Below are 14,480 nucleotides of genomic sequence, written 5' to 3'. Positions count from 1 at the left end.
ACATAAAGTATACGCAGTGTTATCCCAGTGCAGCAATGGTTGAACTTTGGTCAAAACCAAGCCTATTTGCACTGTTTCTGTATGGCCACATATAATATATACACTAACGTATAGAAATGATAAAGCAAAATGGCGAAAAGTGGCAGTAAAAAATAAAATGCGCTGCCGCAAAAGTGCCATTTGTGGCATAAACACATGCGCGCCAAAAACTTTGATAAGACAAAAGCCGAGCCGAGGCTACCGAACCGTGTAGGCAATCGGTGGCAGGTGGGCAGGTGGGCGGTTGGGTGGTTGGTAAAAAACGTGGCAAGCGGCAGGATGAAGGCCAAAAACTTTGCCAAGTGCGACGGCGGCAGCGGGGAAAGCCAGAGTGGAAATGTCCCAAGAATGAACTTCGTCGTTGGATCCTGCGACCGCAGTGTGCCACTAAATGCTGCCGCTGCCACTAAATGTGTGCCAAGTATTATTGCAGGTGCCACCAGGTTCCTATCTGCACACATACACACACACACACATACACGCTTTCTGCCGAAATTGCCCAAGGAGCAAAAGGAGCTGCTTCTTGAGGTGTTCGCCGCGCCACCAGGACTGGCATAAAATTAGCACAATAAAAACACATAAATGCGGCACAAAAACATGAAAATCCACTTGTTATAATTTAATCGAGTTGATAGAATTTTTACGACTCCTTTCGCCAGGTATATGTATGTGTGTGTGTGTGCGTAGGTTAGTGTGTGTGAGCTTTCATTCAGAGCCTTTGCTTAAAATGTGGGCCAAAGTAAAAGTTTTAATCACACGTCGCCATTTTATTGCTGGTCATGAAGATAGCAAATGCATTACGAACATTACGTGGACTAAACTTTAGTTTAAATAGAAATGTTAATGAACGAAATCACTTACGTTTCACGAGCACGTTTACTTACTCTCTTTAAATATACAATATTTATTTAGTAACAAGTTTAATCGAAATTTGTGTTAATTGTCATTTATTTTTTTTTGTCTAACTGTAAAATAGTACAACAAATGGAATATAATGAAGTATTTAATGTCAACCTTCTCGGGATTCGATATCCTGGGCGCTGACCAGCGAGTGGGTGGCCACAGATTCGGACTTGCTCACCCGTCGAGCCTGCATTAGGGTGGCCCGCTTATTAATGGAATCCTCCGTATTGCAGGCCATGCAGTTCTCTATGAAGAGAACCAACTCTGGAGCATTCAGAAATGTGGCGATGGGCAGGGCATCTTCTAGGGCCTCCTTCGTCTGCTCCAGCTTGTGCAGAATGGCATTGGCCTTGACTATCTGAACCACACTGAGGAACTTCCAGAGATTGCTATTGCAGTTCTTGCTCTCTAAAAAAAATTTATACCAATATTACATTTTTGTTTACTTAACAAAAATTACCTTTGATTGCTTTGCGTGCATTATAAGTGCACTCAGAATGACGTCCTTGGTCCAAATAAGACTGCGAAATCTGATGCAACAAATAGCACTTCTCGATTGAGTACTTGGCAAAGACCATTCGATGTTCCAGGCGCGCAGTTAACCTCCTGAAATATAAGAAACATTAAAGAAGTCCTTATTACTCCGACTTTAAGGATTTCTTTTGTACTTGGCTCTATTAGTGGCTGGATCGTTGCCCTCCGGCTCTGGTGCTCTATCTCCAAATGTCACAGGAACAAAATCCTTCACCCTTTCCACTGGCAGACGGAGCAGCCTAAGTATGGCATTGCTGCCATGTGGCGTGAATCCTTTGGGCACTCGAAGCTGCTCGGCCAAAGTCAAAGCCATGGTGTTGTACACCTCGTTAAGGAACTCGAATTTCCAGCACATCACACGTGCCGTTTTCAGGACCACATACGTGCCCATTAGTTCCTCCACGAATTTCGCCAATTGCTATGAATAAATTGGGTTGTTTAATACTATCTATAATTACTAGATCAATTTTATAAGCACTCACCTGAACCTTCTTGGCCTTGCGAAGTGCCCTAATCTCCTTCAGAGCCTGGTTCATGTTGCGATGTGTCTGATATTGTACGCGGAACAGGTAGGCCTCGCGATATTTGTCCGACATGGCTTTATTGCCGTATTTCAGGTAATTGACCAGGTAAAGTGGCGAGCGGGACTGCAGCATTTTCTGCAAATAGCGAAAAGAAAACCCGGCTTAAGACCAATGACTAAAATTCCCAAGTATATCCAACTTACCATAAACTTGCGAACGATCTCGTATTGCTTGGTGGAAAGCAGCTGCAGGAAGTAGGAGGACTCCCTGCACTGGGGCAGCAAAAGGTTTCGGTTCTTGCACAGCATCTTCATGAAGAGCACATCGATCCAGGAGTCGTTTATGTAGCTCTGATGGAAGATGTTAAAGGCCCGCTTTCGACGCGCAATCTCCATGGGCGAGAGCATCTCCTCCGGCACCTCCGGAATACTCTGCACATCGCACTTGCCCTGCTCCTTCAGTATCTTCCACAAGGGTCGATTGTCGACCCTTTCCCTCTCCTTGATCAAATCGTGCACAATGCTGACGGTCTTCAGATTCTTTGTAAAGAACGCCGACATAGCCTCACCAGTCACATCTTTGATCACGCCATCCACCTAGGTGTAAAAATGGGGCATATTTATTTAATAAAGATATTATATATATATATATATATATATTATTTATGATATAGCAACATACCACCAACTGACGCTGCTCGAAGCTCTTTCTTTTATTACCAATAAAGACTCTCATATTGTTGTGCATCTCAGCCTTGCTGTTTTCAAACTGATTCAGTTCGTAGAGTACATCGCAAATATCCAGATTGATTATGGCCTTCTCCTCGCCATCCACGCTGCGTGCCAGCTCTGTAAAATTATAAAAATCATTGCAATAGTCCTTTCCAAATCCTGGAAATACTCACTGGCAGCTGCCCGGCTGTCGTCCAGAGCGCCCAGCATCTGGGCAGCCTTCCTCTTGCTCTGGCATCGTTTGTAGAGGGTCATGTGATCCGTGGGCTCCAAGGCGAGTGCCTTGTTCAGATAGTGCAAAGCGAAATTCTCCCGCCGGCGACGGGAGTAGTAGGTTCCCCAATCCCGGTAGATGTCGTGGAGCACCTCGTCCGACCAGTCGATCTTCATCCATGGTGGTAAGGCTCCTTCCAAACCTGCCTTTGGCATCTCCACAATCGACGTCATTGTGGCTTCTTTTACTTTGTAGTTTTACTATATAGATCTATGCCAAAATTCACTTGGGTAGCGTTTTCGCGCTTTTGAAGTGAGAAGAGTGTACAACTTGTGGTAAAGTTTTAATAAAAGTCGGATGGTAAGTTTACTATAAATTTAATAAAGTTTAAAACACATGTGGGGTGAAAGGAATGTAATCTGTTTGTATGATAGGTGGTGAATAAGATCAATATTTTAAGAGAAAGTAAATTCGTAGTTCCCTATGATTTACTAAAAACTAAGTATGAGAACATATTAGGTTCTCTTTAAACTATTTTGGCTGTTAGTCCTCTTTTCTCCTATATTACCTAAAAAGTATTGAATGATTTGTTTTCCTATTTTGATCAAAGTTTTCATTTATTCACAACTGTTTGTGCTCCGAGGCACAACTAATGCTGGTTCCCGCCCATATTATTAGTGTGGGCCTTCGTGTGTGTCAAATGGAAGTGGCAAGTGAGGGGGCGTCTCCGTTTCCTCTTCAACTTCGAATTCTGTCACACTTCTAATAAGCGCTTAAAAGCCACGCAAGGCTATCCAAAACCAGTGATTAAATGTGTAAACTAGGGGAAAACTGGGGGGGAAAACCGCTGTGGAAATTTGACCGCAAGGCGAGTGACAGAAGTGGCACAGGCCACCCAATAATTGTGCATGCCCAGTGGCACCCGAGCGAAAGAAATCACTTAAAAACTCGCACAAACTCGCCACACGGCCACCAATAAATTATGCTTCACACCCAGTTCAAATAGAAGTTGTAACAATGAAATTAAAGCCACCACAAAGGGCAGTGATAAGCGGTGGAGTGTGTGGGAGTGTGTAGGGGAATGTAGGGGCAACTCAACGCGATCATAAATCTAATGTGTAATAAATTTAAACAGCGAAATCATGCAAAAAGCTAAGGCAAGTCCTGTGGCTTAGCTCACGCACAGGACTCCTTTTTCAATTTTTTTCCTCCTTTTTTTTGCCCTCGACAATGACTACACTTTAGCGGCAAATTTGTGCGCATTGTCGCCGTATTATTTGCTATTATTTATGCCTTTTCCACTATTTACTTCCTTTCTTAGCGCCCGCCACGCTATTTTCAGGGGGAGGTATGCAAAAGTGGCCACTCCTTGGCCAAAGGACTAAAACCCGCACATATACAGCTGCCATCAGCTTTATAGGAGATTTTAAAACTTTTCGAAAAATTCCACAAATATTAAAACACAAAAAAACTACGACGAATATAAATTATCATTGATATGCATACAAATTATTAATTAATAGGAAATCTAAATGTATTTATCATATATGCAATTTATAAATATAAGTTTTTGAAATTCTTTGTCAAAACTATAGGTAAGTAAGTAAGTAAGTAAGTAAGCTTACTAGTTTGTTTTTTAAGCATTTATTTATTTGACCGCAACTGTATCCACATATAGACCAGGCGGGAAAATACACTGGGAAAACCGCAGGCAATCATGGCTGGCTGACACTTATGGCGTGCTAAGCATTTGCGCTCGGAGAGGCTCGCGTGGATTTTAAACATTTTCACACAACATTCTCATATTTAGACGTCGCACATCAGCCCAGTGGAAATTCGCCTGACGGTGTGCCGGTGTGTGTGTGGGTTTTGCCTTTTGCCAACCCGGCGATAATGTAAGCTCCTTTAAGCCCGAAATAAAGGACGCGAAAAGCGGACGCGAATGCGGCCGCACCAACAACATGCAACGGCACACGCGACCCCAAACGAAAATCTGTGAAATGTAATTGTTACCATGAAAGCAGGGCCAACTCGCCCCCCACCCCCACACCCATCGGCATTCCATTGGGCATGGAAAACCCCCCCAACTTTTGAGGGCATTTTAAGTAAGTTTCGCAGTTTGATAATCGCCGGGCCTCAGCCGCCAGCGCTGATATACAAATTGGCTTTTGCAATGACTTTATATATTTTACGAGTTGCGGTCCTTTTTCGGGGAAAGCGTCCTTGCGTCCTTATGTCCTTTAGTCCTTTTAGCCGTTTTCCGTTTCGCATGTGAGCGCCGCCCTGTGATGCGATTATAAGGGAAAACTGATGCAGATAAAATTAATTGAATTCAAAAAGCCAAGCCATTGGTCTTGCTCCTTGCCTTCCGATTTCTTGTGCCGTATGTGCGCCTGCACTTGGCTTTGCGAATTTTCGCCATACTTTTCTGGGTCATGTCATGGGGAAAGTAAATAGTTACATGGCCACGACTGCCTTTTCTTTATCAGGAATTAAAATCAAGTTGCTCCACTCGCATGAACTTGCAGTTGCACTATAGCAATCTCAATGGCAAATTGACAAAATCAGATTGGTGGAATGTTGGCATTCCACGATTATTAAGTACTATTGGGTTGATTGGTAAGGCAGTACATGCAGTAACAATCGAGTTTTGGTTTCGGAAGAAAGCTAATAAATCTTGTATTCCAAGAACGTTCGAATTCTTATTTGGATTTCCATAGAATAGTGTTGATCGATTGGGTATACACAGAATTCCGCATAATTTAAAAGCCATATCTTATCGCTTTTCCAACAAACCTTTTATAAAACTGAAAATACCTTGGAATAGATTACCATTGTTATCTCTAGGGTTTTATTATTTAGGAATCCCAAAGCACTTTTGCTATGTTACCCTCAAAAAATAATGAATCTTTAAACGTATAATAGCGGCAATCTATTGGTACATTTCACAAAGTGCCAAATGTAAAATACATTCTATAGTTTTAGAAGTTTTATCTTATCGCTTGCCGAAAGTAGACGCACCTTTTAAAAGATTGGCTGTCAAATAGAATTGTACATATGGTTATCTCAGTTGGAGACCTTAGAGGGGTTTTCCTCATTTTATTTGTCATGACTAATTCAGCTTCAGGCATTTACAAGGCCTTACTCATCGCCATGGTCATCACAATATACCAATGTTTGTGCTAACAAACACTTCTATCGATTAGCAAGCTAAACCATACAGATTAGATAGTCGTTGTCTTTATGAGGCAAGTCTTGATTAGATTTGCGCTGACAATATGGATTTAGTTGCCTATAAGAGTTGGATCCATTCGCACGTTGTTCGAAGTTAGCGCCAATATCTAAATAATGCCACCACCACACGGAGGACCTGGAGGACCTGGAGGCCACGGACACGGACATGGAGGACCACATCATGGTGGACCGCCGCATCATGGAGGTCCCCATGGAGGTCCGCCACATCACCATGGACCGCCACATCATCACCACGGACCTCCTCGTCCCTGCTGCTGTTTCTGCACAATTTCCTAAGAATTTATAGAGGAATTTAATATACATAGTTGTTTTAAGGACCTTCACGGAATAAATACGATTGCCTCAAGGATGTAACGCAACTGTGTATGTGTTTAAGGTTAATAAGACGCCTAATTAGTGTAATCGAGTGCCTCGAGTGCTAAGCAATTAATGGCTGGCTAATCATTATGTGTCACCTCAAAACGCTTTAAAACCTCAAAAGCCGCTGCCATAATACAATGGTATCTGTGTGTTTTGTTGCGTGTCGGGAATGCGTGTGTGTGTGTGTGCGAGTGTGTGTGTACGTATTTGGGGGTAGGGGGAGGAGTGGATGGCTGTGGTTGGAGGTGGGTGTCCTGTGGCCGTACGCACACACGCACTTCGCATTTAAGGTCGGACTGGTCGGTGGCTCTAATTTATAGCAGCCAAGTGGATGCCGAAGACCAGAAGACATACAAGTGCCATAAATTCTGGCAAAGGAACACATTATTTATACTGTCAACTGCTCCATATTTCGGATGGGAAATACTATGGCCTAACCATAAATAAGTGCATTGCCTTTGCTGTGTTGCGAAATAAGTCTTCATTAGCGGTTAAAAGGCCGACTGGTTTGACCCACAAAGGACTACTCAACGTTGCAAAATCGGTTGCCTACTCTTCATTTTCCGATTCACATTGAGCTGTTTTCGTCGCCCAGCCGCAGAAATGCCGCATTAAAGCCGGAAATTCCCAAACAACAACAAGGAAAATGCTTAAAGTTCAAATTAAGCACAACAGCTGGCGAAAAATTGAATTGAAAGCAGTAGGAGAAGCAGGAGCAGGAGCGGCAGCAGAGTGGCAAACAAAAGCAACAAAGAGTCGCTGCTCCCGGTCACCCAACCCCGAAAAACACCCAACCTTAAACCTCGAACCCAAAACTCAACTCAACTCAACCCAAGGCATTTTCACGAAAGGCAGCGGAAAACAGTCAAGGGAAGACCTAAAAGGAAAAACCGAAGCACGCTTTTCTGCGACGGAGGCGCGATGTTAGCAATAACTTCGGGCCATCAGCTGGTGAAAGAAGAGAGCGCCAAAGAGAGAAAATCGTGTTATAGCTGAGAAATGAGAGTAGCAGAGAGTTTTCCTGGCACAGTGGCGCCATTTTCCCTCGTGGCGTTTCCAGGTGGTACTACCACACGCATGCGTCGGTATATTGAGTGAAATTGGAAAAATCGGAGAGCAAAATCGGAGGCTTAGTTAGTGCTTCGAATAAAGCTCAAGGGTTTGGATGTCTATTGTGGAACATTTGGATTGTTCTCCACCGATAGACACGCAATTTAAGACCCTGCTAAAGTTTACTGTTTCGATGGCTTTCAATGACCGAAAACAGTTTTGTTAAGTGCTGATTGGGAATTCGAACCATTTTATCGCTACTTATAAAGGTTGTCAATCAAAACACAATCTCAGGTGCTACTAAACAAGAAATTATTTAATAGACAGTTTCATGTATAGATGCAAATTTATTGGAAGCAATTGTAAAAATATCAGAAGGCAAAGATTTAAAATGCCATGAAGATAACATAATTGTGGCTCTTAATATTTCATTGTATTTTCCACAACATTTTTATCGCAATAAGCGTTAGTTACATTTCTGACATGTCTTAGTAATCATTTAAGGGGCTTTCATTTCTCAACACCTGAATTATTTTCCATGGAGACAATGCGATTTAATGCCCCTTGTTGGCTCTTGTATACAATTTCCTGACTTTATTTATTCAGCATTCTTGATTGTTTTTTGCCTTTCCTGCTTCATTTCCTGTGCCTCACACTCACATGCACAATGATGCAAAGTGGCTGCCACTAACGCTGCTGGCATTATCCCGAAGTGTGTAATTACGTATGCTACTGAGCGGTGCCACGCCCCCTTTCGCATAGTTTCTGTCTAGTTGCAGTGCATAAATTATGTTAGGCCAAAGTGCACGCCGAGTTATGTAGACGGACTAGGTTTGCTGGAAAGATTAACGCCTTCGTTTTGTTTTTAATGCGGCATGGCACTCCCATCGCATGCCACACCCACTCGTCCTTATGCTGATGCTGATGCTTATGCCACTAAGCCGTCTGCGAGTAGCAGGAAAAACAAACTGCAACGGAAGCTGCACCTCATCGTCGAGCTTTTCCCACCCCTTCCAACTTTCCAGCGACTGTGTCAGTTTTGGGCGACTGTTTCATGCGGCCACTCCAGTGCCAACTACAGCGACAATAATACGACCAAAGCAGCACCAGCACACTGACAGAAATCGTGTGGTCATTTACAAATAATAAATTCACAAATAATATTCATTTACAAATAATAAATTCACAAATAATATTCATTTAAAAATAACAAACTTCTAATTTGAACCTTAGTAACTTTTTGTAAAAAGGCAATTAATTAATTTAAAATTAATATGAGCCTTAAAACTTTTATTAGAATATATTTCTGCTGTTTTGATAGTAAATTGCTTGTCTGAGTCATGTGGAAATACTATTGTACAAATTAATCTTTGATTTTAACCATTCATCTTTAAATGCATTTCTCTCAGTGCCATAAGCGCAGGATAAGGTGCGAAAACGAAAACGCGGCGGGTGTGTGTGTGTGTCTCTTAATGATAATGATGACAGTCTGTCGCTGGCTGTGCTGCACTTGCTCTTTATGCTGACGCTGTAGGACTCTCGGCGCGCTAGTTAAAGTTTTAATTTGGCATATTATAGTGGCTGGAGTGGCACAGCAGGCGCTCGTTAAGTATGCCCACAGAAAACATGGAATTAGAGCCACAAAAGCACCGTAAAAAAAAAAGGAAACCACCAAGTCGTCGCTGCGACGACTTATGGCATTGAACTTAGCCAAAGGAAAGAGTCCTTGGGAGCTGAGATCCTTGGCCACAAGTGTGTGTATCGACATGCTCGAGTGGCTCAAAATGAATCGTTGAAGTGGCGCTAAAGCTGCTCAAATGCCACTGGCTGCAGATGGCATTTTATAGTGATCATTTCTACCAACTAATTGTGGTGTCATAGAATTCCAAAGACCTTTATTAACGGTGGTATCATAGCTTATTGGAGTGCTTAGAAGATATTTGTAAGTTTCTATAAAAATAGGCAAGAAAAACTGACACAAATGCTGCATTCTTCTATTAACTTTTAAGATAACTTTGTGTACCTGTGGTTTTGCTTGACCCTTAACTATAAATGTACATATTTCTATTACGATAAGATATTTTTCTGATGTTTGTGTTTGCTAATTTTGCTTAAACTTTATTAGATAATATCTAACAAATATTAGAATAAACTTGTACGTGAGGTAAGTATAATTACCCTTATGATTGAGGGTATCTCATAAATAAATTTGTTTCTCACGACAACTCAATCCATTTGAATTGGGATTCCCCCCGAAAACGTCTTACTCATTTGCGTTGTTAATGTAAGTTTAATTTTATTAACAGCAATAAAAGTGGCAAAGCAATTTATGTGCGATGCAAAAATACCCCAGTAGCTACTAGACAGAGATTTTGCCAACATCAAACTCCACGTCCAGTGTGGCTATTAATGTGTTCGTTCGGCTTTTGAGCATTTCAATTCGTCCCGTAACTTGCTTTAAGCCATTTAGCAAATTATTCGCAACGTGCCTCAACCCTTGAATGCTAAACTAGAAGAAAAGGAAAGGCGGAGCCGTAGACGAGAGCAGACAGCCATCGGAGTTGAATGAAATTTTTTGGCAAAAGCATTTTCAATTCAATCAAACGCCCCCACACATGCTGGCATTTAAATAAAAATAAACAAGGCAAAGGAATACTTCGAAACACTTTTAAGCATCATTACATTAGCAAATTTCACCGATTTCGGGGTATAGGATGATTTCGATTGAGACGATGGATGCGGAAACTCGATAAAAGGACTTGTGTGCATGTACATGTGTATGTGTGTGTGTGGGAGGCGGAACGGGCGTGGCAGTGGCAATAAGAAAGCACACATGGCACACACGAACGCGAAGTTCGCTCACTTCCGTTTCCGTTTTTTGGCATTTTCTAATTTCCATTCGCTCGCAGAGTCGTGGGAAATGTAATTATGGCCATAGAAAACCCGCAGAACCCTCTGACGTGAGCTGTTGGCCAGCTGTTGGTAGGTTTTGGTGTAATTGTCGTTATAATAAATAACTTCAACTGTCCGACACTTGACACTTGACATCAGCTGCAGCGGAAGCGGCAACAGGAGCGGCAAAAAGAAAATCCCCAACCCCATTTCTGCATTTCCTTCATATGTATATGTATATATGGGTGCATGCAAAGTGCCAGAAAAACATTTACCATTGCCGCATATTTCAAATGCGGACACATGTAAAAATGCTGAAGCGCTGATAAGGACATTAACATTTGGCCAAACACATAGACATGTCGGCAAACCAGCCATGGGTGTTTTTGTGGGGTGGGGGGAAAACTTCCTTCCGCATATGCGAAACATCAAAAAAAAAAAAAAAAAGAAGGAAAAAAATTAAGCGGAAAACCTTCACCTCGTCGCTTTTGACACGCAAATTTACAACGGCAACAGTGGCAAACAAAAACTTGCTATGGCCAAAACACACAAGCCCTCCTCTTCCAGGCCCCTCAAAAAAATAAAGAAGGGAAAGGCACAAATTTTTGAACGCATACAAATGCAATTTAAATTTACTTATTTAGAACCCCTGGGAATTTCAAATTATTTGCCTTTTCACGCAAATTTAGCGACCATTTTTCTCACAGAAATAAAACTCAGACAGGTGGGGCCTTCGTCAGGAGTTTTCATAGTTGGGGGGGATTTTCCCAGACCCCCTGACATGTGTACACTGGCTGATTCTTGGGCGTAACTTTTTCCAACTCTGTTTCCTTTTTTTTTTTTTTTGCTTTGCATGGGGGCGATTAGAAAATGCTTCACCCCACCGAAGAAAGTAACCCAAAAGTCTCTGACAAATGCTCTTTGGCCGGCATGTTGGTGTTGCTTCTGGGTTCTGAGTTCTGCGTTCTGTGTTCTGTGGTGATTAATGACGTCGAAAGCTGAGCAGGATCTGCTCTGCGGGGATGCCGTGGCAGCTTAATTTAAAATGAAAATTGTACTTAATTTCTAGCTGAAGTTGGGCGGCATTGGACGAAGGGTGGGGGGGCTTGTAGACTGATTATGGTCTTCATGGTTTTGCCTTGTGCTCTATAGGGATAGCCATCCCTAGCGCAGCTCTGGTTCATTAGAAATGAGCTTAAACAAATATTACATTTTTGCCTTGTTAATGATTCTGAAACTCTGAAAAGAATGTACGAATTTTGAGAAATTAATCCTGTTTGTCTAGATATTTCAATGAAGCACCTTTAACCATTTGTAGAAAAGATTCACTTTTATTTGTATAAAACATGCTGTGCTACGTATTTGAATGTCATTTGTTTTAACTTACCATCTGACTTTAAAAATGGTCTGTTTATAAAATGCTAAACTTAACAAAGAGCTTACGTTCAAAAGAATGTCAACAAAGAAAGTAATTCCCACCTGTAAACATTCCTGCAAATGCTTTTACTCTCCTTAGAAATCATTATTTTTATAAAGTTTTCAGATTAAATTTTCAGGTTTTTTTCATACTCCCAAACAAACAATCTTTGCATGTGTAACGCCAGAGTTTATCACTCAAGTCGACTGTCCCCACCACAAGCAAATTGAATTAAGATTACCACACAAGGATTTCAAAGCATTTGCGGAGAAGTCAAACAAGCTTTAGTTTATTATTATTATTGCGTCAGAGCGAAAAGTTTTCAGCCACTGGTTGGTCAGGGGGGTGGTATGGGGGGTGTGGTGTGGTGTCTGCGTGTGCGTTGGAAAATTTTCAATCGCAATCTTATGGTTTATTTCTTTAGCGCCAAAGCTACTTTATTTTGACAGCAGACAAACAAATGTCAGAATTGAAATTAAAAGGAAGGCAGCGACAGCCAAAGAAGTCAGTGGAAAACTTGTGAAAAACACGCCCGACTCAAAGAAGTAGACGAAGGTTTTTTCAGAAGGGGAGAAGGGATGCCTTGGCCACAGTACGCAGTCCCAATCAGAAACTCCGTATCCCGGCCACGACTTTGGATCCGACTCCGACTCCGGCTCGATTCCATCAGCTTCAGCCTCAACCTAAGTCTGAGTTTCAGCATCAGAATCAACATCAGCAACACCACCCACACGCACTGACTTTCCTGCATTCCCGCATTTTCTTTTTGTACATTTCACACAGCGTGAAATTTTCTAAATGTCATTTTGCTGTCATCTCGTGGATAATAAGATTACAACTACGCTGAAATAATAGGATTCAAATGAAAAAACTTTGCCGTCGTCGTCGTCGTCTGTCTCCTTACGCTTCTCAACTTTCAATACGCGCCTGGCCACACCTCTCCGCCCATAATACATAGATATATATCTGAATCAGAATCCGACTGGGGAGCGTTTGTCGGTTGGTTATTGTGCCTTTAGCTTGGGATCTGCCACCTGGTATGGGGCAGCAGTGGAAAGTTTTTGATAGAGTGCAGCGATAATGAGTGAGCAGCCACAATCCCAACTTCAACTCCAACTCCAACACCAGTCGAGGTAACTTGAGCGACCTACGATCTGGAGACCACTTGCGGCGTCCCTGTCTGTACCACGTCTGCGTTCTATCTGTATAATTGATTCGATTCCCCCAGTTTGGAGAGGTAGAAGGCGGTTTAATGAACCATGCTTTCATAGCGACCATAACTTCAGATTGTCTACCTGCCCGCGGGCCACAAACAGACGAAAGTACTGGCCAGGTTTGCAAACAAAATAGAAAAAAACTAGACACCAAAGGAATTGGAAGAGATAGCAAACAGAAATCTAAAACCAAAAACCAAAACAAAAATGAAAAGTCAAAAAGCAAAGCCATCAGCTGGGCTTAGTTGGATCAGTGCCCGGGGCCATAAAGAGAAACCGGCTTTTATTTGCCGCATAGACGAGTATAAAAGCAGCGATCGCATCCCATATAGACATCAGAACTTCTCCAAACGTTCTAGCAATCCAAGTTATACTCAACATGAACTCCTACTTCGTGATCGCTTTGAGTGCCCTTTTTGTGGCTCTGGCTGCTGGATCGGTGAGTTTGAACTTAAGCTAAGAACACTAAGTCCTATAAGTCCCTGCCCTAAATGATATAATATTTATAAGCTAATGATCCTGACTGGCTGTAAATGTAAAGCCTGAAAGTCTCTTATATCCTTTGGTGTGTGAACGGGATAAAGACATGTTTATAAAAAATTAAACTTTAAATTTAAATTTGTTCTTAGGCCATTAATCTGAGCGAAGAGCAGAAGAATCTGGCCAAGCAGCATCATGAGCAGTGCGCCGCCGAAATCAAACTGACCGAGGAGGAGAGTGCCAAGGTCAAGGCCAAGGACTTCAAGAACCCCACGGAGAACATCAAGTGCTTCGCCAACTGCTTCTTCGAGAAGGTCGGCACCCTGAAGGACGGCGAGCTGCAGGAGTCCGTGGTCCTGGAGAAACTGGGCGGTCTCATTGGCGAGGAGAAGACCAAGGAGGCTCTGGAGAAGTGCAGGAGCATCAAGGGCGAGAACAAGTGCGACACCGCTGCCAAGTTGCACGAATGCTTCGAGAGCTTCAAGCCCGCCCCGGAGGCTAAGGCCTAAGGAAGTTTGGGAGTTGAACCATGGCAAATTGTGATTCGGAAAAAATAGGAATATCATTTAAATAAAATTCTATTTTAAATGAAACTTGCCTGTGTGCTCTATATAGTTTGGAATATGACTCGAAGGCTTCTTTAAATTCCTAAATGAACAAGCAAGCTAATGCCTTCCCAAATAATTAATTTTAATGAACAAGTGTATCATTCTGAATCAGAAGAGGAAGGGAGCAATTTGCCACAGCTTAATTGAGGATTTCAAGCCCTGTTTAACGTAAGCAGATTATAATCCATATTCATGTGTAAGTCCGTTCACTCGGCGTTTTCAATGTGCATAATTAAACGTATGGAGTGCACCAAATCAT

The 14,480-nt window shown here is 42.2% G+C and overlaps 2 protein-coding genes across 2 annotated transcripts; one reads left to right on the top strand and one right to left on the bottom strand.

Annotated features, from left to right (window-relative positions):
* Window positions 1-969: 969 nt before the first annotated feature.
* On the bottom strand, window positions 970-3,395 carry LOC6530900. Its single transcript, XM_002091716.4, has 7 exons — window positions 2,905-3,395; window positions 2,682-2,848; window positions 2,204-2,596; window positions 1,959-2,135; window positions 1,611-1,894; window positions 1,403-1,548; window positions 970-1,350 (listed from the first exon to the last, which is right to left on the bottom strand). Exons 1-7 carry the CDS (start codon window positions 3,176-3,178, stop codon window positions 1,049-1,051), a joined length of 1,743 nt encoding a protein of 580 aa, XP_002091752.1. The 5' UTR covers window positions 3,179-3,395; the 3' UTR covers window positions 970-1,048.
* An 8,244-nt stretch (window positions 3,396-11,639) lies between these two features.
* Window positions 11,640-14,476, top strand: LOC6530898 (general odorant-binding protein 56a). The gene is made up of 2 exons (XM_002091714.4): window positions 11,640-13,572; window positions 13,763-14,476. Exons 1-2 carry the CDS (start codon window positions 13,513-13,515, stop codon window positions 14,120-14,122), a joined length of 420 nt encoding a protein of 139 aa, XP_002091750.1. The 5' UTR covers window positions 11,640-13,512; the 3' UTR covers window positions 14,123-14,476.
* The last annotated feature ends 4 nt before the right edge of the window (window positions 14,477-14,480 follow it).

Source organism: Drosophila yakuba, chromosome 2R (assembly GCF_016746365.2).
Source record: "Drosophila yakuba strain Tai18E2 chromosome 2R, Prin_Dyak_Tai18E2_2.1, whole genome shotgun sequence".
Taxonomy (NCBI): Eukaryota; Metazoa; Arthropoda; class Insecta; order Diptera; family Drosophilidae; genus Drosophila; species Drosophila yakuba.
The sequence above is the reverse complement of the archived record's forward strand: the minus strand, read 5'-3'. Positions and strand labels throughout refer to the sequence as shown.